Source organism: Ochotona curzoniae, unplaced genomic scaffold (assembly GCF_017591425.1).
Source record: "Ochotona curzoniae isolate NIBS_2020 unplaced genomic scaffold, NIBS_Ocur_1.0 scaffold_3835, whole genome shotgun sequence".
NCBI lineage: Eukaryota > Metazoa > Chordata > Mammalia > Lagomorpha > Ochotonidae > Ochotona > Ochotona curzoniae.
In genome coordinates this window covers 10,981,221-11,005,530 of record NW_024467114.1, presented here as the reverse complement: position 1 = coordinate 11,005,530, position 24,310 = coordinate 10,981,221, and the positions used below count along the sequence as shown (strand labels likewise).

Below are 24,310 nucleotides of genomic sequence, written 5' to 3'. Positions count from 1 at the left end.
ATCTATTTGATAACATATAGCAACCATATCTTCACTCAGTTCCTTACAAAAATGTTTCCTTTATTTCTTTGAAAAAATTAATAGAATCAGCATTTTTGTTAAATTCATCTGGTTACTTCCCAAAGTATTATTTGTTGCCTAAATTCCATCCTTCAACATAGTTCAGAGTTTCTGAGGATTTTTTTGTCTGCCTCAGTATCTTATATGAGGATTCTCCAAGGCATTTGTGGAAATGAAATGAAAATTTAAATTTACTTTGGTGAACACATTGTTTTGAAACCCATCAGAATGCAACTTTTAAAAAAATTATGGAGTCCAGCACAGTGGCCAAACAGCTGAAGTCCTCACCTTGAACGCACTGGAATCCCATATGGTCCTCGGTTCTAATCCCGGCAGCTCCACTTCCCATCCAGCTCCCTGACTTTGCAATAAAAAAAATAAATCTTTAAAAAATTGTGAAAAATGTCTAATATAAAAATTTACTTTCAAAGGTTTTGGCATCAAAATAAACTTTTTTAAAAAAGACTTATTTATTTTTATTGGAAAGCCAGATACACAGAGAGGAGGAGAGACAGAGAGGAAGATCTTCTATCTGTGGATTCACTCCCCAAGTGACTGCAACAGCCAGAGCTGTGCCGACCTGAAGTCAGGCGCCAGGAACCTCCTCAGGGTCTCCCACATGGGTGCAGGGTCCCAAGGCTTTGGGTCATCCTTGACTGCTTTCCCAGGCCACAAGCGGGGAGCTGGATAGGAAACAGGGCCATTGGGATTAGAACTGGTGGCCATATGGGATCCTGGCAGCGTGTACAAGGTGAAAACTAGCCACTAGCTACTGTGCTGGGCCCAAAATAAGCTTATTTTTAATTCTATTTTCTATGTGCTTTTTTGAAGTATGTTGCAGCAACTCTGGGTGCCGCTACCCCTTCTCCAGGTCTCTCACTGCTAGCTGCTAATCTATCATCTAGCACCAGGCTCGGTTGCTTGGAAGTCCTCTCCACTCCTACCATGGCGTCTCTGATACTGCCCGGAAGGGTGCCAGGCATGGGCACGGGGCTTGTCATCTTGTTGTCAGCAGGCGTTTACAGGCCCTTCCTCAGCCCCTTTCTCACACTATGTCAATAGTTACACTCCACTAATTGACAACTGATTGCCTGTTTTCAACAAAACTTCTAAACACAAAATTCACCACAACTGATCCAATTACATTCAAGTTAATTCATAGGGATAATTTTTGAGATCCGTTTTTAAGGGTTCCTGTAATTCAAAGAGGATTCTTATTCTCTATTATCTCCAGAAAATGTTAAAAAAAAAATAACAACCAGGGAACACTGAGTAAGAACAGGTACTTTCTGGAGTGAAATCGATCGGTGTGTGCAAGGTTGAAGAACGTGAGAAATGAGCAGTGGGCTCTTGAATCACACTCCTTGCTGCGGAGTCTGGGAGGAGAGCATTACGCAGCAGGTCTCACTCACCACAAGAGCACCAGGCCTGGTGGGCAGTGGCTGTCCTGAGAAGGTGGAGAGGATTCCCGTGCACCTCCCTCAGCTACTCTGACACATGGGAACCGAACTGACTCTCTTGTGCCGTGGAGGACAAAAACGGTGCATGGCATCTGGAGATGGATTCCCAAACCAAGAACAGGCTCGGACTTGAGGTCTGGAGACAATGAAAGCCGAGCCACTAAGTCGTCGCCAAGCAATAGCACCAAGCCAAAAGAGGAGGTCACAAACTCCCCGGTCACACACATGGTCACACTGGAGCCAGTGTTCAAGTGGGCAAAGTACATCAGCTCCCTGAGCAGCGGTTGTTTGTCCTCACGCTGCCAAGGACTGGGGAAAGGCAAGGGTCCCTCTTATCTCCCAAAAGGCCATGGACTCATGGGAGCTTCACTTCTCTGCCCTTGGTCTTTGGCCACGGTCTTAGGGAGAGAAGCTCATGAAAATGGAGTTCTATGAGAGTTTAGGTATTTCTACCCAAGATTAGTGGAATATACTACCAGACATGGTTTAAAACAAGAGAAGTGACATAGACTGTTTATTTCATAGGTTTTATCCCTGACAACCAGTAGTGCTATGGACAGCTGCAGACAAAATAAAGGGGCTATATTCTTTCTGCGCTTCTGATTTATAAAGTGAGTAAATCCTAGAGCAGCACCACAAAGCCAAGAATGCATGCGTATGCTTGGCACATAATAAATTTTTTTCTTTTTGCCTTCTCTTTTTTCTTCTTACACCAAAGTAGATGTTTTTTCCAATATGTATTTTTGGCCATTCAGCATCCAAACACCCTTTTTCGGAGGGAGTGCATTAAAACAGATCAAAGCAAACTCACACACTCCCCAAATATTACTGTGGTTGAATTAGGGCAATTATTTTTCTGCCCTGTCCTCCTGGCTAACCTGGGAGCAGACAACCTGGGCCTACCTAGTGAACTTCCACATAGATCCTAACGTCCTCAAGGAGCATTGGCAAGGGGCAGGGATCAATGGGGGTTTTCAAGGCGGCAGTGGTTCCAGAGTTTAAACCCCAAGTTTCACATGGAGTGTCTAATGGCAGCAGGTTCATGTCCAGGCGGGTTCTGTGGTATGTTCTTGCTTGCTGTCAGCCACTCTGTCTGTCACAGCAGAATGCCACACTGGGTGGCCTAACCAATCATAATACATTTTCTCACACTTCTGCAGAGTGGGAAGTCCAAGGCTGGCCAACTCCGTGGATGACATGGACTTTCCTTGTGCACAGCAGCCTTCTTGCTGTGTCCACAGGTACCCTTTCCTTGGTGGGAACACATGGGGGGAGAGAGAGAGTGAGAGAGAGAGAAATCTCCCTTTCTTCCTCTTCTTGTGAAATTGCCAATCCTGCCGGATTAGGGCCACACTCCTGTGTCTTCATTTCACTTTTATCACCTCCCACAAACTGTATTTGCAAGTATTGCCACTTTAGGACCTAGGGTTCCAATGTATAGGAATTTGGGTATGTAAGACCAGGAAAGCACAATTCACTCCATAGCAACGGTGTGATTTCCTTTCTGTTTCCAATCTAATTCTCTGAATTTTTCATGAATTATATCAAGTGCCTCAAACCTCCTCCTGACCACCAAACCTATTTTCTATTTTAAATTAACCAGAGTCAGGGTCTGCTGTTGGCTACACTAAGCCCCAACTGGCAGAGGATCCACAAGCAGAAGAGAGTCATTTGGGGAATGGGTGTTGGTTGTCTGCCTAGCTGGTGGTAATGAAATTGAAAATTCCAAGTTCAGGAATGGGAATCTGTTAGGTGAAACAAATAACTAAATACATTTTTCTTATGGCAATATTCAATGAGATGCAATTGAAAAGACTAGAGTATCAAGTTGCCCCTCTTATTGAATGATGTAAATAGCATGAATAAAGACTAGAATGAGGTGACTCCTTGCAAGGGGATAAAACAGCTTAAATAAATAAAAGGAATGCTCAGATCTCTGTATTTTAGCTCAAGGCATAGGCCCAGTGACTCTATCTGATTGGGACCAATGTGTTCAAAAAACATTTGTGAAAACCAAATATGAAGTTTAAAATATGTGTGTTCCTGGATGGAATCTGTTGAATTGCCAGGATCACCGGCGGGTTTAGCTAACAATGATGGTAAAGATCAGGAAATAATGAGAAATTGGATGTAGAGGGAAATACAGGGACCTGCAAACACCTCTAAATCGCTTGGCAAAATAAGCCTTGCCTTACAGTCAAGAGCACCAACCTCCTTTTTCCTTGTGGTTTCATCATCCCACATCAGGGGATGCTTGAGCTCTACGGCTCCATCCACACTCCTTGACCATTTCATCCTCAGCATGAGATAGGATGCCAGCAGGACCTGGAGTGTTGGCTGTAGCTTGTGCCTACATGACCCAGTTAATTTATGAGTAAGAGGGTCTACTTTGAAATGGCTATACTATTTAGAAACTCTGGTTCTGCTGATCTGCTAGTACCCCAAGGATCTGTGACAGACCAAGCACATGACCCTAATATGGAAGTCAAAGCCTTTAGACTTCAGAGCAACAGAGTAGCCTCTCATTATGTTAGTTTTCTCCTTTCAAGAGAGAGGACTTGGTTTGCTACTGGATGCAAGCAGAGATTAAAATCTGTCCATGTGAAACCAAGGTACTATGAAAATCTAAATATGCTTTATAAACTGTAGAGTTATCTGAGCCGCCTCACCATTCAACCAGGTGAACCCTGTGTAATCTCATTGTTACAGGCAGGTGTTCTATGCTGGGCTTAAGCAAATAACACACAAGAACCAGTGTTAATACTGCTATGGCATTTTCTCTCCTCCCTTGGCCTAAAGGGAAATGCCCTGTGATTAGCTGTACAAAAAGAAAACACGTAGGCCCAAACTCTAGAATGTTCTAATTACATGTTGGCATAGGTAGAGGTAGGTTGCTGGAGCTTTGGTGACTATTTGCCAAAGCTTACACTGATGCAAAGAACAGATTTCACTAGCATATTCTAATAGACTCTTGGGATATGGAATTTACATAAATGTTATTTTGGAGTGAAAAGGGTGGCATTGATGCACAATTTTTTTTTTCAAAATTTCTGAGAGTCCTTTGAAGATACTTTCTACAAGAAAAGGGTTTCTCTATAACAATCCATGAGCAATGGCTGATGTGTTGACTGAAAGTTGTGACTAAAAGGCACGGACAATAAAAGGCTTAGGAAAAATGTATGAGGAGGGATTTTTCAAAATGAAGCTAAGATGATGTAATATTTATGGACAATCAGAAGTCATACATTGGGGTGGTATTTGGCAGTAAGATACAGCTTAGAGTGTTTGCATTGCATATTAGAGTATCTAGGCTCAAGCATTGGCTCCATTTCCAATTCCAACTTCCTGTTAATGTGTCCTCTTGGAAGGAGTAGCTGATGGTTCAAGTACCTGGGTCTCTGTCACCTGCCAGGGAATGTGACCTGAGTCCTGGGTCCCTGGCCCAATCTACAGTTACAGGCATTTGTTGAGTAAAGCCATGAATGGAAGAGCTCTCTCTTTCAAATACGAATGGGTGAACAATTTTTAAAGTGATTTATTGTGAAAAAAGGCTCTTCGTAATCAGATGAGTTGATCTATTCCATAACATCCATCTTCCTCCTGTGACCAGATGCACAAATGTGAACTCCATGCACACAGCAGCAAGAATGCAGGTTATCCAAATGGCTCAGGTGTCTTGACTGTAATTGCTCTGGCTACAGACCTCCCACAGATAAGCCTAAACCAGCAATAATAGACCATATCTTGAAATAAACAATGAGCCAAGTCAATTACTTTGGTCCTTTTCTGTCATGAAAACAGCCCTGTTTTCTCTGGAATCAGTTTTCCTCCTCGGTTATAGTTCTAGTTTACCAATCACAGGCTTACTGAAAAGTTTCAAGTTGGTTGCAGTTATTGGCTCAATCTGGCAGCTTCTCTTGATTTCTGCCTATCATCAATGTGTTACAGAATATACTCCACTCAAATTTGCTTCCTGCTTAAATTAACCATAGTTTCCAATGCTTGAAACCATAAACTCTGGGGCACTTTCTCTCTTCTCTTTGACCTCATTTTATTTCTTCTCTCACCTGGCCGACCGTTATGTTACTCTATGAATTATGCCAAGGTATGCATATATCAACACATCAAGTCACAAGCTTCATGTTAGGCATGCAATACAAAGTATCAGTGCTCTTCGTAGGAGCGATGAGGGTTGACATTGGTATACGTCCTTCGAAAAGCAGTGTGTAATCCATGATTAGACAGTAACTTGGGGGTAACAGTGAGTGTGAAAATCCACAGGTTGGCTATTTTCACAGTGAAATGTACTTAAATCATCAAACCTTAGAGTTAGAAAAAAAAATTCTCAGAGCAGCTTTGGTGTCCTTGACACGGACTTGGAGGTCCTCAGCCTCCTTGAGTTTCATGACTCAACTTCTTGCTTTTAAAGATCTTCTGAGATCCCTTAAGCTCATATGAAATCCTAAAGATAGGAATCTATGGTAGCTTTAAAAGGACAGTGCCTTTTGTTTCATCCAAAATATTTATTTCTAAATTCCTTGAATACACAAGACATATTAAACCCATGACTTGGTGCTTACAAAATATACTGTGTTGATTAATTAACCTGTTAATTCACAGAAAGAAAAATCCCAGACCATGTTCCTAAGATACAACCATTAATTTGTCAGTGTTCCTAAGTATAGTACCTAGACACAACTTTGACACTAAGGTCTCTTCTAGAATGTCCAGTAACAGCACATCGGTTTTTTTTTTTTACTTTTTGCTCTTCATTGGAAGGAATATTCTGGCTAAAATCTTTATTTGATTAGAATTCTATTGTCCCAGCCATGTCATGATTACTGGGTGCCTTAAAGATATGTAAGGTTAAGTGTGAAGTTTGTCCTTCGGGATATCACGACTAGTCGTATCTTTTCCAATACATACTGTAATGTCAAATATAAATTGAGGATTTAACCATGAACATTCTCCTGATCACATCTGAAAAAGTGAATCAGTGATAGAATTACATACCCCACCCCCCAAAAAGAGAAAACTGTCTGGTCAATATAAGCACCTAAAAAAAAAAAAAACCAAAAACCAAAGTGTCAAATATTCATAGCACTTAGGTAGACTAAATGGGGTTTGACTTTCCAGGTACTTGTCACAGGGATAGGGGGTCTATGCTTTTAAAGAAAATTAAAATTCCAACAGAGAAATCCTTCAACCTTTCCGGTACAAGTAGGCTGGAAGTTCCACAGTTTGTTCTGAAAGAGACTCAACATTTTAAATAAGCGATAGAGAGATCGTCCAACTGATATGGAGTCAATGACCAAGGTTGGCCAAACCTAAGCCAGGAGCCAGGAGCTTCTTTTCGTCTCCCTCTGGGTGTAGGGGCCCAATCGCTGGGGCAATCTTCCACTGCTCTCCCAGGAATATTGAGTGGAAGTTGGACATTAGCAGGAGGTGGAGTTGCCAGGTCTCAAGCTGGCATGAGAGATGCTGGCACTGTAAGTGGCAACTTAACATGCTTAGCCCGCTATGCCACAATGACAGTCCCCAAAATGATGAAATTGTGAGACAGTATTTTTAACACGTGAAGTTATTAAGGTATGTTAATAAGACCAACAGTGGGATATAATATTTCTCTCGCAAAGCGTTAGACTAGCCTATTCAAACTCTTCCACAATAGCTGTGTTTCTATGATTTCTATTTGTATTGAGCAGATGGGGTATCCTTAAGTGTTCATAGGAAATGTGTGTTACAGAAAAACTGTGTGTGGATTTAAAAACTTTATGCACCCAAATAACCTGATCCTTAAATTCCATTTCCTGTGAACTTTCTGAAACACCCTCATATCTTAGTGAGAACGGGAAGCCAAAGCAGAGATTAACCTACCCAAACACATTTTTTGAAAGTACTGCCAAGGTGAAGCAAGAGCCTTGTTCTGCCGCCCCTTCCAAGCTCAAAGTGCTAAACATACCATCTCTACAAGGCTGAACCGCAAAGAGCGTTCTGCTCGAGGTGGGGCCAACCCAGGCTGCCTGGGTGATTTTCTCTTTCAGCGCTGTGTTAGTCAGTTGCAGCACCTGCCCACGATCTCACTTGCATGAAGTGCCTGGATCACACTGCCTCCTCGAGATGCTCATCATCTCTTCTCTTGCTGATTCCTTCAGCAGCATCCCATTCTTAATGTCCTCCATTGATGTCTAGGAGCCCTTTCTTGGTCCCAAGCACAGAGCTGGGCTTGAAAGCTGGCATCTGCCCACCAGCAGGTGGCATTCTAAGGGACAGGCACATAACTGCCAATCACACACAGCCTGACACAGAGGAAATGACTGCATGGCAGCATGAGGAGGGGTGTTGATAAACAGTTACCAAAAATGATCTTCCTGGGGAAGACAGACACTTTCACTGGCAGTCAAGGTAGGCTAGAGAGCGTGCAGAAGCATCTGCCAGCACCTTGAAACATCTAAGTAGTTAATTATTTCTCATACATACAAAATCAAGGCGTGAGAGGGCTGCAAGGGGAATGAGCGGCCAAGACAAGGCCACAAATTTCCCATTTATATGCCATTATCATAAGAGGAGAAATAGAGAATTCTTTAAAACCATCAACAGGTTGTAGGAGATTGCTCCCAGTTCATGTAAACACCTTTCCTGCAGGCAGAGACATTGTCCTCCCCACCCCCATCCCCAGGTCCCTTCCAGAACTTGACGTTTCTAGGGATGGCTGGCAACCCTGGTGTCATCGGGCAGCACGTGTGGAGTGCTTGTTGGGAGCCCGTCACTTTCTCACTATGGCAAACAGGCAGCAGTCTGCCTCCCTAACCTCAGGGGTTCATGGGCAGATCCACGGGATGTTAATAATGGGTAGAGCAGAGGCAGTTCAGCAGGAAACCACAATTTTTCTCTTTTCTTACTACTTGGAAATAAAAAACATGTGTTTTGCAACAATGTGGAGGTAGAGAGCGCCTGCTCCAAATCCCTGTTCCCCAGGCTCAGCCCCTTGCTCTGCAGCAAATGGTCCAGGCAGACAAGGAAGAGCAGGCTTTGCCAAGAGAACAGTACTTTTGATGACTGGATTCCTAAACCTTCCCCCCTTAAATCATTCTCTCAAGTATTTCCTATGACAGGTCATTATGCCACAAATCAATATGCACTCCAAGGAGCAGCCTCAAAACACTTTGCAATGGAGGAAAAAGGGAAAAATCCACAAGGCCGAGATGGCTAGTGTGAGCAACTGAAGGACCACAACACCCTGAGATCATCAGCTTGAGACCCGCTAAACTTTCCAGAGTCAGCGACTTTAAAAAACATCACCTTCAGAGAGTCTGACCCATCACAAGCTGGTGTGCATCTCCAACAGAGTGCCTAAAAAGTTGTTGGAAATGCAATGAGAAGATAAGTTTCTTTTGGTACAAAAATTTCTTTTTTGGAAAACATGCAAATTAAGAATTTTCAAAAAGTTTATGGAAATGCATAGCATGAAAAAAATGCATGGGTTTTCAAACTTTTTGATACCCAAACAAATGCATTTTGTTTATTTGAAAGACAAAGAGAGACAGTCAGACAAAAGATACCTTCTATCCATGGCCACAGTAGCCAAATCTGAGCCAGAATAAGGCTAGAGCCATGTGGGTCTCCCATGTAGGTTGCAGAGATCCAAGCACTTGAGCCATTAATTACTTTGTTTCTTCCAACGTGCCCTTTAGCAGGACACAGGAATCAGAAACAGACCCAGGTCTCAAACCAAGGCACTGTGATATGAGATATGGGCTTTTTATCACTGCACCAAACATTAGTCCTAAAATTATCTTTTAATTTTCCTTTTGATGCTGTTTTGGAGGCCACCCTAAATATGCCGCACTAAAGGGCCCAGCACAGTGGCTCAGTTGGCTAATTTGCCCCCAAAAGCACCGGGATCCCATATAGGCACCAGTTCTTGTCGTGGCTGCTCCACTTCTGGTGACCCCCCCCCCTCACTTGTGGCCTGGGAAAGCAGTGCAGGATGGCCCAAAGCCTTGGGACCTTGCACCTACAAAGGGGACCTGAAAGAAGCTCCTGGCTCCAGGCTTCAGATTGGCTCAGCTCTGGCCATTGGTGGTCACTTGCGGAATGAACCAGCAGATGGAAGATATTTCTGTCTTTCCTTCTCTCTGTAAATGTCTTTCCAATAAAAATAAATAATAATAAATATATACCGCATCAAGAGTTTTATTGCATTGTAAAACAACAGCGAGTTCTTTCTTGCTTCTGAAAGGCTGCAGCAGTCATGAAAACATGGGTCATGGCTCAAATCCCAATCCAGAAGCCAACTTAAACCCTCTCAGTGGCAGAACCACACAGCCAGTTGCTCTCCCCTTCCCATGCTCCTGCCAACCACCTCCACACAGCAGGTGAGGGGTGGGTACCTGGTACCCTGGGCAGGCAGGCAGCTGGACAACTGCAGCAGTCAAGGTCAAGATATTGTCTGCGGTGAGAGCGCAATTTGCTGAACCCAGATGTGAAGGTTTTCCTGTCCAAACCCATCAGGATAGCTTTCATGTCAAGAACCCTGGTAGCTGGCTTGGAGTTCAAATCTCTATTGTGGAATTTGAACCAGCTCGATGTCCATCACCACAGAAAAAGCTCTAAGGGTCTTGTTAACAAAACAGAATGAACTTCTGCCAGCAGCTGAGAAATAAATCCCTTCTTTCCTGCTGCCTGGACCACAACCTAATGAGGGTTCCCCAGCGCTCTCTGCAGTAATAAAATGAAACGTACAGACTTTGCCTTTGATGTGTCCCAGCGTAACAGTTTAGACTTGATGCCTTTTCATCCTTAATTTATCTTCCCTTGTAAATATTCCTCTACCATTTCCAATAGCTTAAGTACACACATTTTTAAAAAAAATAATTCACTCCTTCTTCTATTTCAGTTGTAGAACTCCATGTTATGGGTCAGATTTGGGGCTAAATAAACATACCTCCGGCAATAGCTTTGCACATACCGCTGGCAGCAAATTAACTCAAACAAATGTTTTAGTTGGGTAGCAAGGGTGCTTTTTAACGATCTTCCATTCTCGTCAGAGAGCCGGTGGACAGACTCACCGAACTCCCAATGGTTTTTCTAGCTGTATTTTCTGCCATACTAAACCCATGAATCTCCAGTTTGGTGGGTTGGCTGGTTTCAAAACTGACCACCAGAGGGTGCTACTAGTTTGTGCCTAAAGTGATTTTCACTCAAAGGTCCTGCAATCAGAGAAGACCCTTCAGTAGTAATCCTGTGTGTAGGCCACACAGGAAACAACATCTTACTTTGTTCTGCTGCGTGTGTCACAAACCCACACTTGAAAAACCTCCATAGCTTGCCCAATCAAACCACTAATTTATGCATTTTCTGTAAATCAAGTAGAAAGTACTAATTAATCACTTCTCATCCTCCTGCCCTTGGTTCAGTCTTTACTACAGAATGACCCACCGAGTTCTAACATCCTCCTCGCCACAGCAAACAAGAAAATAGCAAGCTGAAGAGAGAATCTGCTTTGCCATAACAACATCAGCGTTTAACAGTAACGCATGTACCTCTTTCCAGCACACACACTTCACTTTGACGGAATTCTCGGCTTCTGGACAGAGTTTCCATGCATCACCTACAGCTTCTCTTATTAGTTTATTCCTACGATTCACTAAGATTTTCAAGGAGTTTTTCTATTTTGTATTTCTGGGATACACAAAAGAGGTATGGAGTTCAATATCCAGTCAATGATAGAGAACTTAATCGCAAAATATGTGTGCATTGTAGTCAGAAATGATTGTGTGTTGTCCCATAAACTGCAAGAGCAAATCAGGGCTCAGGGAAGCTCTCCAGTGAAGGGCCAGATGAAAGATGTCGGGCATTCTGGAGCGCAAGGGAAGGCCCTTTAACCATGATGGCAAGAAGGTGGCCATAGATGTGGTTAGCGGGTAGCTGTATTTGAGTATCTCTTGATTTCCAAGAAAATGTGAGGGGCTGCAGTTGGCTGATGCCCGCAAATAATGAATGTGATTCATTGGCACCATCCGGAGATGCTCCTCTTCCTCTGTGCTTTGGTTTTGACAGTGTGATTCCGCACGTGATGCACCTGCAAGCTTACAGTCCCTGAGGAGGAATATCTGTGTGTCCCCTTTCTGGAACATTCCCAATGAAAGCCACAGGAGCCTCCAGCTTCCAGAGTCATTATATCTGCAAAGATTTCTTACGGCAAGGCGAGAAATCAATAGTAAGGGTGCATGTTCCTGGCGACTTATCCAGCAGTGACAAGGAAAGTAAATAAAAAGACGGCCCACCTTCAGATTGATGTGTGGCAAGCGGGGTCTGGGTCTCCTTGGAGTAAGATACCACTTCCCGTGGCAGGAAATCCACTTGGGTCACCTTCGTCACCCCCAGCTTATGCAGTCGCCTTCTGTAAGGGACAAGGGACAAACACTCAGAGAAGGAAGGCACTCTATTCACAAGAACGGTCAGTAACACAGCAAAGCACAACAGCCCAGACACCCACCACTCTGGGTACAAGGAGCAGAGTCAGGGCATGGGCTGGTCTGGGTCAAGACACTTGGCTGTGTGGCCCATTTGGGCTCCCATTCATTGGGTGATGTCAGTGAAATCCCTCGTGCCGACTCTCAGTTTTGCTATCTCTAAACCAAGGCGCTGGCCCAGCTCAGCTGTGAACGCTTCTGCTCTGAGAAACTCTGAGGCTACTTGGTGAAAACACAGAAAGAGAACTGTCATTCACAATATAGGATCCTAGTTACTTAGTTGCAAAGTGACACTTCAGGAGTGAGATGCTCTCCCAGACAGCAGGAGGCCGACTGGATCCTAAGTCGGAGTGCCACACTGCCACACTGCTCTTTGCTGCAGACAGGGAACCCAAACAGAGCAGCGTATCAAGACTGGTTAGAAGGACACTGGTCCAGCCAGATGTGTGAAGACAATCCATGTTCTCAATGAGGAAGCCTGAGCCAGGGAATTCAAAATTACCTGTCATCGAGTTAAAAAATCATTTCTGGGTGCTTGTGTAGGGCTCCAAATGTTGGCATGCCCATGATGTCACCTCTTCATGCCACCCACAGAAGGTGTTATTACTGTCTCCATTTCACAGGTAAGGAAAAGGAGATTTAGTTTTAGAGACAGGTCCAACTACAGATGACCTTGAAGTGCTACAACCAGTGGGAGGACACCGCTGACCAGAGTCCTGACCCCTCACGTGGTCCAGCAAGCTAAACTCCTATCCAGGGTCTTTAACGCTAAGTTTTGAGTTGCTGCAGAACTTATCTCCAGAGTCACCCAGGAAGCGGCCATGGGGGGATGTCAGGTGGCTGAGCGCACAGCTGGAAGCTGCAGGGCTCAGCAGCTGCTCTGTTAACTAAAACTTCTTCCTGGTCTCCCATGTGGGTGCAGGGTCCCAAGGCTTTGGGCTGCCCTTAACTGCCTTCCTAGGCCACAAGCAGGGAGCTGGAAGGGAAGTAGAGCAGCCAGGATATGAACTGGCACCCATATGGGATCCCAGCGCATGCAAGGTGAGTACTTTAGCTGCTAGGCTATTCTGTTGGGCCCAATAAGCTCATTATTAAAGTTATTTTCTCCATAAACTCCCTGAAGTGCCCCCATATAATGAATATGCCACATATATATTGTGTATATTCATGCAGGTAATTCACATACGTGTCATAAAATGGTTTACAAATCATTTTCAGTATACAGATTTAGTGTTTTAGTATTAGACACATCTTAAAGATTTCCAGCACAGGGGTTGGTACTGTGGTGTAGTAGGTGAAGCTGCTGCCTGGTATCCCATGGGGAAGGGCTGTTTTAAGCCTTAGTGCCTCCACTTGCAATCCAGTTTTTTGCTAATGGATGTGGAAAGGCAGCACAAGATGGCCCAGGCACTTGGGTCCTTGTAGTTAATGTAGGAGACCCCCAGGCAACTGGGCAATGAATCGGCAGATGGAAGATCTCTGTCTCTCCATATTTCCCTCTGCTTTTCAAATAAAATGAATTAAAATTGTAAAACAATTTTCAAGCATAAAGGATATGTGAGCCTCTGTCAGAGACAGTTGTCATAAACATTGATCCCAAATCCAATGCTTCCTAGCTCTCTGGGATCAAATAATATATCCCCTAAACAGAAAAGTCTAATTTCTTTACATCATTATTATTTGTCACAGATTTAGTGAGAACATAATACCACAACCAGAAATTTCCATAGACAAATTTCCAAGCATATCAGAAAAATAAAATCTCTTCCTGTCTAGGAGTCATTAAAGCCATGAGGATGAGATCTTTATCACCGAGTTTGAGGATTAGCTAACACCAATACTTGCAAGTCACAGACTTTGGTGCTTGGGCACCGTAAGTAGATGCTGGATCCTATATCCCTATTTTTAATTTGTCTTTGTAACTGATTGCTCTCATGTCTCCACCTGTAAAGGTCTGGAGCTGAGGATTATCTCTATCAATAAAACACACGAAGCACACTCACTCGCAGATTCTTCACGTGGGCACATCACACAGGTAGCGGCCGCTTCCAGGAGCCCACTGACTTTTGCTTTAACTAAAAATATCACTGCTGTCAAGTGCTATTTCAAAACAGCCTCCATAGGTGAGCTTAGCCACTGACACAAGGTGTCTTCTCTTCTCAATAATTACTGCCAGGTATCAACCAGTTTCTTAGCGCTGCTGTGTCTGTGAATCCAGGGTCTCAGCCTAACCCAAGGCATTGCGAGCAATAACAACTGAGTTGTGCTCATGTGATTGTTCCAAAACACTAACTGGTTGAACATTAGACTTGTAGTTCTACTGGTTAGAAGATGAATCTATCTCAAATTGCTTGTAAGTTAAAAAAAAAAATTAACAACTATTATAAAGGTACTGCAAATTACTGTGCTTTTAAAATTGAAAAAAACTGCATTTATATTAAATGTTTGGTATAATTCATGGCTGTTTTAGTAATCATGTATTGACAATATGCCACTTCTCACACATCATCTTATCTTAAAATTTTCTATCTCAGTGCAATTTTAGATGAGAAAAACTGAGGTGGTTTGATAACGAAAATTTCCCCAAATCACAAGGTGCAGCCCTGTGTTCATTCTAGAAGCACGAGGAAGGACTTTTGAGACAGATTACTGTTAGAACACAATGGAATGATTATTTTGAAAGCAAGGACTACTGCATTGCTTCCAGCCCTAGTTACATAAAATTTCAGAATTAAATAAAATTCTGGTAGTCTGACCAGCAGGTGGTGCCCTTTCACAGCAATGACCTTCCTCAGACATTTTCCCCACCTGGGCACTCACTGCCTGCCTTCCCCGCACCAGCAGCCTTGCATCTCCAAGTGCCAGCTGATGCATGACCCATCCGTGTAGGCAACCTTACAACGCAGATCTTGCTCAATCTCCCTAAAACATTTCTACAACTTAACAGCTGTCAAACTGATTACATAACGATGTGCAGTCACTGTTTTCTTTAAAAGTCTGAGCACTGATATTTTGAGGGGAGGGAAACATTGAGTTCATTCCTTCTCTGTAATTTCCCATGGCCAAATGTTTGCCTAAAGACTCAAAAGTGAGATATAAGAAAACACAAACTAAAACAAAAAATTCAGCTAAAACAGTTTGAACGTTGAGTATCATATTCTTCCTTTTTGTTCCAGGGCTCATAATTCTTTTACTCAAAAGTGGAAGTTATCTTCTTTAGCAAAAGAAGGAGGGCTAAACACAGTATGATAATACCAATAGGGTCCCTGTTTCTTGTTATTGGGGTGTAAATTCCCTCCTTGCTCCCCAGGTCTGCCTCTGGGGTGTTTCTCCTGCCTTCATGCTGCCGCGACGTGCGGTGCACGCCCTGTCACTGGAACCCAAAGAGGCCACTCTGTTCAGATCTCCTCAATCTTCCTTGCCTGGACTGCAAGCCTGCTCATCTATGCCTCATTTTTATCTCTACCTTGAGGCTCCATTCAGTGTCGGATACAGAGACGGTGCTACGGAAATGTTTGAGGAAGGAAAGGAAGGAGGGAAGAAGGAAGAGAAAGAGGAAAGAGCACAGCAGAACTGCAAAAGAGTTGAAACGATCTGTGTTCTGACTGACAGCATTATGACATCAAGCCACATAATTTTACTTTCATGAATTTTTCAAGATAATGAGTTTTCACTCAAATTTTACAATTTTGAACTGAATTCATATAGTGTAAGAAAACAAGAAAATTTCCTAGAAGTACAACAATGCCACATCCGCTGGGATGAGGGTCATCCTCTACTGCTTTCCCAGGTCACAAGCAGTGAGCAGGATGGGAAGTGGGGCCACTGGGATTAGAACCAGGACCCATATGGGATCCCAGCAAAGTTAAGGCAATGACTTTAACTGCTACACTATTGCACCAGGCCCCTCATGTACTTTTAAACCATTGTATATCTTCAGAAAATGTTTGTAAGAATTCTTTGCCCATTTAAAAATAGGGATATTTGTTTTTTTGGTTGCTGAATCATTGGAAATTAATAATTGAATACTAGGCTCTTATCAGATATACGGCTTATAATATTTTTTCTCATGTTGTAGGTTGCCTTTTTATTTTCTTGATGGTGCTTTCGGAGTGAAACAGATTTCAATTTTAATGATGTATTATTTAGTTTAATGATTGTCTTTTAATATATATCTAAAAACCATTACCTAGCCCAAGTTCATTGGGATTTACACCTGTTTTGTAAGAAGCTCTGCATTTCTGCCAGTGCCATTCACTGCCCTCTCCAGAGAGCAAACAAATGGGGCCACCTACCTCATCCTGGGCTCAGTTCTGTAAAACTGTGACCTAATTAAATCTTCGATCTCTACATAGTCCATTGCCTCAGACAACCGTTGACTGATTACGGTTCAACTTCAGCCGTTAGCCTGTGAATATGTAGCTGTTTCATGCTTTTTTAAAAAAAACATTCAGTGGCTAGGATGAGCATGACAGCATAAAAAGGCTTTATCATGAATGTGGATCTTTACTGTTGCCAAATACACTGGTGGAAGGACGGATCTGGAGATCTGGAACTCACAGAAGCTCTCAGAGCATGTGAGCAGGAGCCTTCTTCATTGCACGAGCTCATCAAGCTCATCCCGGGTGAGCTGGATACTCTATGACTCACGTGGCGATGGTGCGACCACAGACAACCACGAATTGCATATGGCAAACCTGATGCTTGCACATTTCATATTTAATAAAAGTGAAGACAAACATATCTATCATCCTCATAAGAATTAGTTTCAGACAAAGCTTAGTAAGACCAGCTGCCATGAGCATTTCAGATGCCGTTTAGTTAATTTCATCACTGAGACAAAGTTGCAAGACAGATCTAACTTGACATTAGTGGGAGTCTGTCAATGCTCCAAGGAGGAACCTGTGGCAAGAGACAGAAAAGCCAGAAATAAAATGCAACCCGGCCGTCTAAGAAACTTCAAATTTCATAAATTATGCATCACAAAGATGCTGAGAAGCAATCTTGGATGACAGTTTGAGAGCATCCAAGTCTTGAAAACTATAATGCTAATAGATCTTGTGGTAGAGGAGGTGAGTGAGCGAATAAATGGATGTAAAGAGGCCAGGAAATCAGAAGGGTTCATTGTAGTAAAGGGAAGTTTTTGGAATAGGGAAGAATCTTCAAGGTCAGATTCTCTCAGACATAATGGATTATTTGGCCAAATGCCAACATAGGCAAAAACCAAGGAACCAAAGAACTCTGCATTCAGCCCACCCTCGTTCTGATGACTTTTTTCCTTGTTCACTTCCACATGATATTTCTTTCCTGGGACACATGAAGGATTCTGCAAGAGGTTTCCTTGGGGCTGCTTCCCAAGGCCTGCAGCGATAATGGTGCCATTTCCTTCCTGATAGGATGTTTATATGGGGGTGAATGGAGTTCTGGTGATCTGACAAGGAACTACTTTGGTCATCATGAATGTCAGCAATGACAAGCCATCTTTGAGTAAGGCATGCTGCCAGAATTATGCAACACAATCTGAACAGAGAATATGTATCAAAATATCAATACATATCAAAATGACAATAATAAAAGCCAATAATAAGTGAGACAAGGGAATAAAATGGGCATGCTAGTAGGTGTTTTAGTGAATGAAGTCAGTGTTGCTGCAAAGAAAAGGCCTTGTCTGAGTCTTGAAGGACCAATGGGGCTCAGCTGAATGGGAAGCAATGAAACAGCACTCCATGGTGCAGCCCTACAAATGAAAAGATATGGGACTGAATTCACATTCTATCCCTGTGTGTCCAGCTCTTCTGCAGAGAAATTATGGGTTGGGAGAAACTGGAAATAAGTTAATAGAGGTTTATAGGAGGCAGATTACAACAGTTTCGAATAGGAACAAGAGAACTTGGACTGCACAACATACTGTAGGCAATGAGAAGTTACTGAACAAGAAGCTAACGGTTATAAAGCTAATTTCTTATAGCAAGTATATGAAAAACAATCCAAATTTCCCCCACCCCTTTGACAAAGCATGGGGAAATGACCAGTCCTTAGAAACTGAGTGTGGGAAAAAAGGGGAGAGAGAAAGCAGCTAACCAGCAATGTGGTGTGGAGGGCAGGTGCAGCAACCAGAGAATCCAGGAAAAGCAGCAATTCAAAAGAGAAATTACTGGATTTGTGACCAACGGTCTGAGCAAATGTGGAGGCTTAGTGCAAAACAATGACAAATTACCAGGAATGGGAAGGAAATGGTGCCGTTTAACAACCTTGGGAATGTTCAAGGGTAGATACTAGCAGTAGAGCTGCAACATCAAGAAAGGGAGTGACACTGAGATTATTTCAAAGCACCATGCCTCTGAGGATGAAAATCAAGTGGAGCCACTGGAAGACAGCAGCAATCTGTAGGAGGGTCTGCTCTGGGAGAATGAATACTTGAAATCCTCCAAGATGAAGGAGAGTCAGGAAGTGTTTGCTTTCCAAATGCTCCAGCAGTAGACGCCACATCCTGCTGTAATTCAATGCCAGTACTACATCCCAATGACTGATGTGTAGATTTGGGAATGGGACATGACAGGGAGCCCAGGGGAGGAGCAGGGTTCCTCACAGAGGAAGTGCTTAGATGTTCTTCTGCCTTGCCAACACACTCAGACTCATCTCCAATGCTCAAAGTGGGAGCTTTCCTCTTGGTCCTTGAGAAGGAACTAGACAGCTGACCTTTCCCAATTACCCCTGGAAAGATGCGTTTTTCATTCTTTTAGGTTCACGTTTTAAAAGTTCGTTTTAGGAATTTTTCTGCATCTTTTCTCACTGCACAGTTGGCATTTGGTCAGCAGTGAAAGTATCTTCTTGAACAAATGCAAGAAGATTTGGCTCAGCCAGCAGGCTCAGCCAGCAGGCAAAGCCAAAGAGCTTACCTTGGATTTCACAACCAATGGATTTTGCAAGACTTCTGTGGTAGCAGAACAGTCCAAAAAGCCCTCATTGTAATAGACCTTGACAGCCTTGGTGGAGATTTTATGAGAATAATAAGCCCAGAGAGTACAGAAAGGTGCCTTCTTCACTGCCACAGGCCCACGACCACATGATGACAAAATCTTTTGCAAGGACTTTTTGATGCCTTGACCCTAGGACAGGCTTCCACAGACTTTGCAACATAAAGCTGCACAATTACGGAATCCTTCAAGACATTGAATACCAAATGACAAGCACAACTCCTTACTAACGATCCTCCTATTTTTTTGAAACCTGAGTTGCTAGAGTAAAACAATTTCTTAATTTTCCCTCAAAGCTCTTGAGGAGGGAGAATACGAACTAGCAAAATAGTGGCTTCTCAACAAATGTTTGGGGACAGATGATCATTACAAAAGATGAGTAAAGTGCTTCCTACCTCTCTTGTGGCAAAATTGTTATTGGAGCTATTAACATCCATTTATTAAAATTTTTACAAGTCAGAATTCATCTACATTTGCATATTCTAGCCTGCATTTTACTATTACCTTGTAATACCCATTTCCATAATTCATATATGCATGCATGTACATATAATATGCATATACATATTATACCCACATTACAAGAAGCTGTTGTGCTCCAGTTTCTGTAGTGTCATTGAATGTCATTGCAGGAGTACAGGTTGCCAGCCTGCTCAAGAACACAATGCATGTCACCCTCAAGAAAGCAACAGGCATCATTATATGGGAAACCTTGAAAACTAATCCAAACCAGAGAACCAGACAAAGTGCAAAAGAGACAAAAATGTTTGACAACATTTGGAGATTAAGATGAGGGTTCCTTTATCAAAGCAAAACAAAGTTACTGCTGCTCTGCTAGGCAAACAGCAATAACTTTAAAATATGAAAAGACTTCCTGAAGTCACACTGGATTTTCTGCAATGCCATCTACCCTCTTGTAAGCATACATGTTTCTCTGGCATCAGGGAAAGGACTGGAGTGAAACTCAGCAAATTGTTAAGCTGCACAGAAAGGCCAGAGAGTTGAAAATCCTGAGACAAAAAGGCAAATAGAATAAAATCGCATGAGTGAATGCTCGGAAGGTTGGCCATGAAGGTCTAGTTTAGGATTGGACAATGCATACGTGTAAGAAAACCACCTCATGCCAAGGAAAGAACTCCATGAAAGGGAAAAAGGGAACTGCTCCAGGCATTTAGACAAGAATAAACACTTCCTGTTCCCACTAGTTAGGCTGGAAACACCTTGAGATGTATGGGGCGGCAGGCAGAACACGCACAACCGTGTCTTGTGCTGGTAGTAGGAACATTCTCCCACGTAAACCATAAACCTGAAAAGCAAGACCTAAGAGAGCAAAGCTATTTTCAGGTGAGTTAACCATATTGCAGAACAAATCTCTAGAGTTTTGTAGGGATCCAAAAATACATGATGCTCAATTAAGTTATATTCACAAAGGCTGAGGGCAATCAAAAATTTCCATACAGGTAAGAATTCCCAGATACCTGCAAAAATGTCCAGACAGGATGGAGAACACCTGCCAGGTGGGCAGTACAGGAGGCTCAGACCCCTTTTGTACCCACAGGTAGGGCAAGCAAGCAGCTACAGAGCAGGTACATCAAGAAGCCGACTGATAGACTCATGTACACCGGGGAACAAAGAGAACTCTCCCTTTGAAATGCATAGGAAATGCTGAGTGCCCTCTGCCATGAACCTCTCCCCAACCCAGCCATTACAAGGCTAAAAGAATTTCTTACCAAAAGACCTTTAATATTAAGTATGTTAAAGCATACCTATCCTATATCACATTCATTTTGTTACTCAGTTATCTTGAAAAATATTTAAATAGAAAAATAATCTTCCATATTTACTCTTGTAATTAGTATTTTTGAGATCTTTATTATTTTATAGAGATCCATATTTTCATATTGCTTTTCAAGAAAAACCACATTGTCATGAGAACGAAAAAGAAAAATTGCAAGCTGGAGGAAAATATCTACAAGTTACATATGAAATACAGGACTGAATACAGAGTGCACACATAACTCTCAAAATTCAATCACGAGCAAACAGTTCAGTAAAAACAGCATTTGAAAGACGAGGACTCACGTAGCCACTTCATAGACCCCTATGCCCGCACAACTATATAACGGAAAACAACAATTTAAAAATCCAAAAGAGGAAGACAGATGGAAAATAATCATATAAAAGGTTAATCGATATCATTAGACATTAGGAAAATACAATATGTATATTTCATTCTTAGTAAGGTTAAAAGTAATTTTTTAAAAGGCTAAACCGGGCCCGGCGCGGTGGCGCAAGTGGTTAAAGGTCCTCGCCTTGCACGCCCGGGATCCCATATGGGCGCCGGTTCTAATCCCAGCAGCCCCGCTTCCCTTCCAGCTCCCTGCCTGTGGCCTGGGAAAGCAGTCGAGGACGGCCCAAAGCTTTGGGAACCTGCACCCGTGTGGGAGACCCGGAAGAGGCTCCTGGCTTCGGATCGGCATAGTATCGCCCGTTGCGCTCACTTGGGGAGTGAATCATCGGATGGAAGATCTTCCTCTCTGTCTCTCCTCTCTGTATATCCGCCTTTCCAATGAAAAAATAATAAAAATAAATCTTTAAAAAAAAAATAAAAGGCTAAACCAAGTACTGTCAAGAATGAGGCATAACAAAGATTCTCAGAAACTACTGGTAGGAGTTTATAGTGGTAAAACTTTGAAAGCAGTGTGACTATTTCATGCAAGGTTAATCATGCATGCAACATAGGAACCAGCTATTCTATTTATTACTATCTGTCTCAAATATAGTAGATTCCCCTAAAAAAGATTTGTACATAAATGTTTATAACTTTCATTTGTAATAAGAAAAAGATGGAAATAACCCAAAAAGTTAATGGATACGTAAATCCTGGCATACTCTGGAAAGAAATCTCACTCTACAATACAGAGGTGTGAACCGCTTAACCACACCAAGCCTAAGTGAATGTCAAAATGATTGTTCTCAGTGAACTGGTCAGAAAATATTTACCACATAACTCCCTTTATAGGATATCAAAAGAAATCCAAACCAATGGATAATTGTAAAAGTTAGGTCGGTTTGTTCGACGGTCAGAAGGGCAGGGAAAGGCAAGAATTTGCATCACAGAACGTTCAAGGTGATGGACACAGCCACTTGTTGATTGTGGCGATGAACATCCATGTTAACATTGATCTTTCACAATACTTTCAGCATCTCTAGCTGACTCCATGTCAATGGTACTCCAACAAAGCTGCTAAATCAAGTGACAGCAAGGTATGGACTATGGTCAATTCCATGCCACAGCTGGCAAAGAAGAAATAAAACTGTCTACAGAAAAAGATTGCTATCTGGATACACTTCATGAAATGATGCATGAGCCTTGCGCACCTAAGCCCTGCCAAGAGGAAAATTTTCATAAAGGCAACATTTGACTCTGGGGCAGCCCTCCTTGTGAACTCCAGCTGAACCATTCTCAGTGAACCGACCCTACTCCCTTGTCTCTGACTCACTGGACCCCATCTGAAGTAAAGGCGGCATGCAAGACGAGAGAGACACAGACAGGCCATCTCCCTAGAATAAGTCATAACTTTAATTTACATAATCAACCATGAACTGTTGCTTGGAAAATAGATCTAAATGGGAGATTTTCTAACCGTTCCACATCAGCAAGTGTAATGTAGCATAGCTACAATCTGTCTCGAAATCTGTTAATTTGAGTGCGCAGGAGTCTCTGCCAGTTCCCTCCTTCTATCTTTATCACAATGATAGGCTGAGGCACTGAACTCTGATGTTCCCTTGGCATTTTGTTATATAGTCTTGTTTCTCTTCTTAAGTACTATTTCTTGATCACTAAAGTTATACAAATGGGAATACAGCATACAACAAATTGAAATATAATAATAAACTAAGTAATCAAGACTTAATCATGTTAAAATAAAGTTACCTAAAGTGTTATGACATGTCCTTGGTTTAGCACCATTGTAGGTCAGCCAAGAACTTTCGCAGATGGCACTGAGCCCATCACAGACTAGGTTATTCCACCTCTCTTTACTGGAAATGATAGAAACCCACAGAAATGCAGGCCCAAGAATTTCAGGATAAAAACAATAAATGAGAACCCACTTTTGGACACACTTGCTTTATATACACTAAGCATAATAGTTTCATATAAAACTGCAATAAATTTAGCTATTCACACTTTGACGTATCTAGTGGTGTTTTGGTCAACACAGTTAATAACCAGCTAGGCATGGAAGGGGGATAGCTTTGTTTACACCATTTGCCAATTTTTGTGCTACAAATGCTTACACTGTGGCTGATTTCAAGATGATTTGGCTGAAAGTGAAGTTGGAGAGAGAGGCACAGAATCAGCCTCAGTGGAAACGCCCCATGTGTGACTGCAGCAAAGCCTAATCTACAAAAGCACTAGTAATTTCTACGATATATTTGTGTGTTTCATTCTTCATGCACTTAATTTCAGTTCTGAAGCTATCATTTAACCTTGACAATATATTTCCATCCGGGAAAAAAATATGATCATTAGGATATAGGAATCATTGCCCAATGCATCAAATATTTGAGATATTTAATAATTTTGCTGTTTTTAACAGAAATCTATCTTCTCAAACCTAATTCAAATTAATTGCTTATTGTGACTATTCTCCAAAAGTGAAAAGGAAACAAACAAGATGCACATTTTATTATTAATAATCTTAGGCAAAAATTAAGCTAAGGCGACTTGTTAGTGAAGGGGAGGGTGGTTAGGGTAAGAGCCAAGCACATCTCCCATCATGTAAGTTGTGTGCCCGGTCTCTAAGTACAGATATGGAACATGTTTGCTTCTTTGCTTTGGGGCAGTGTTGCTTTGCTATGATAAAAATTAGTAAAGGGAGATTGAAAGCCATCTCTTTGTGGTATTTTCCACAAACAGAGACTTTCTTCAGCAGGGTAACGAACAGAAAGAAACAAGCTTATTCAACTAGAAGTTCAACAGAAGAGGAGAAGAAACAAGAGCAATAGCTGCTCCAGCATTTCAACACAACTCTGGCAAAGAAATAATTAAAGGAGTAACAAAAGAGCAGACATATACCCAAGTTCTGAGTCTGACTGCAGCTGGAGCACTGAGGGGTCTGTGTCCCACTGCAGGGTCCTAATCGTGCAGCACAAAGGAAAAAGAACACAGAGAATTAACAAAACGGGAAGGCAACAGAACAAATCCAACCAAGTCAGTCATCAAGGCAGTAATAGCATATACGGTACACACACAGAACATGTCCCCACATCTGTAGCCCTGCCACCCCTCCCCAGGATTACCCAACCATAAGAGAAAGTAAGGCACCAT

At 42.4% G+C, this 24,310-nt stretch overlaps 1 protein-coding gene across 12 annotated transcripts in view; it reads right to left on the bottom strand.

Moving 5' to 3' along the window:
* The window catches only part of DYNC1I1 (dynein cytoplasmic 1 intermediate chain 1), a 228,755-nt gene that overhangs the window by 184,639 nt on the left and 19,806 nt on the right, over positions 1-24,310 (bottom strand). For 6 of the 12 annotated variants that reach the window (XM_040964606.1, XM_040964608.1, XM_040964611.1 and 3 more), the window contains exons 4-5: positions 24,059-24,118; positions 11,810-11,925 (exon numbers count right to left, since the gene is read on the bottom strand). In XM_040964606.1, coding sequence (XP_040820540.1) covers positions 11,810-11,925; positions 24,059-24,118 — 176 coding nt within the window. The remainder of the gene's footprint in view (positions 1-11,809; positions 11,926-24,058; positions 24,119-24,310) is intronic. The other 6 variants (XM_040964615.1, XM_040964609.1, XM_040964617.1 and 3 more) reach the window with 1 other exon arrangement.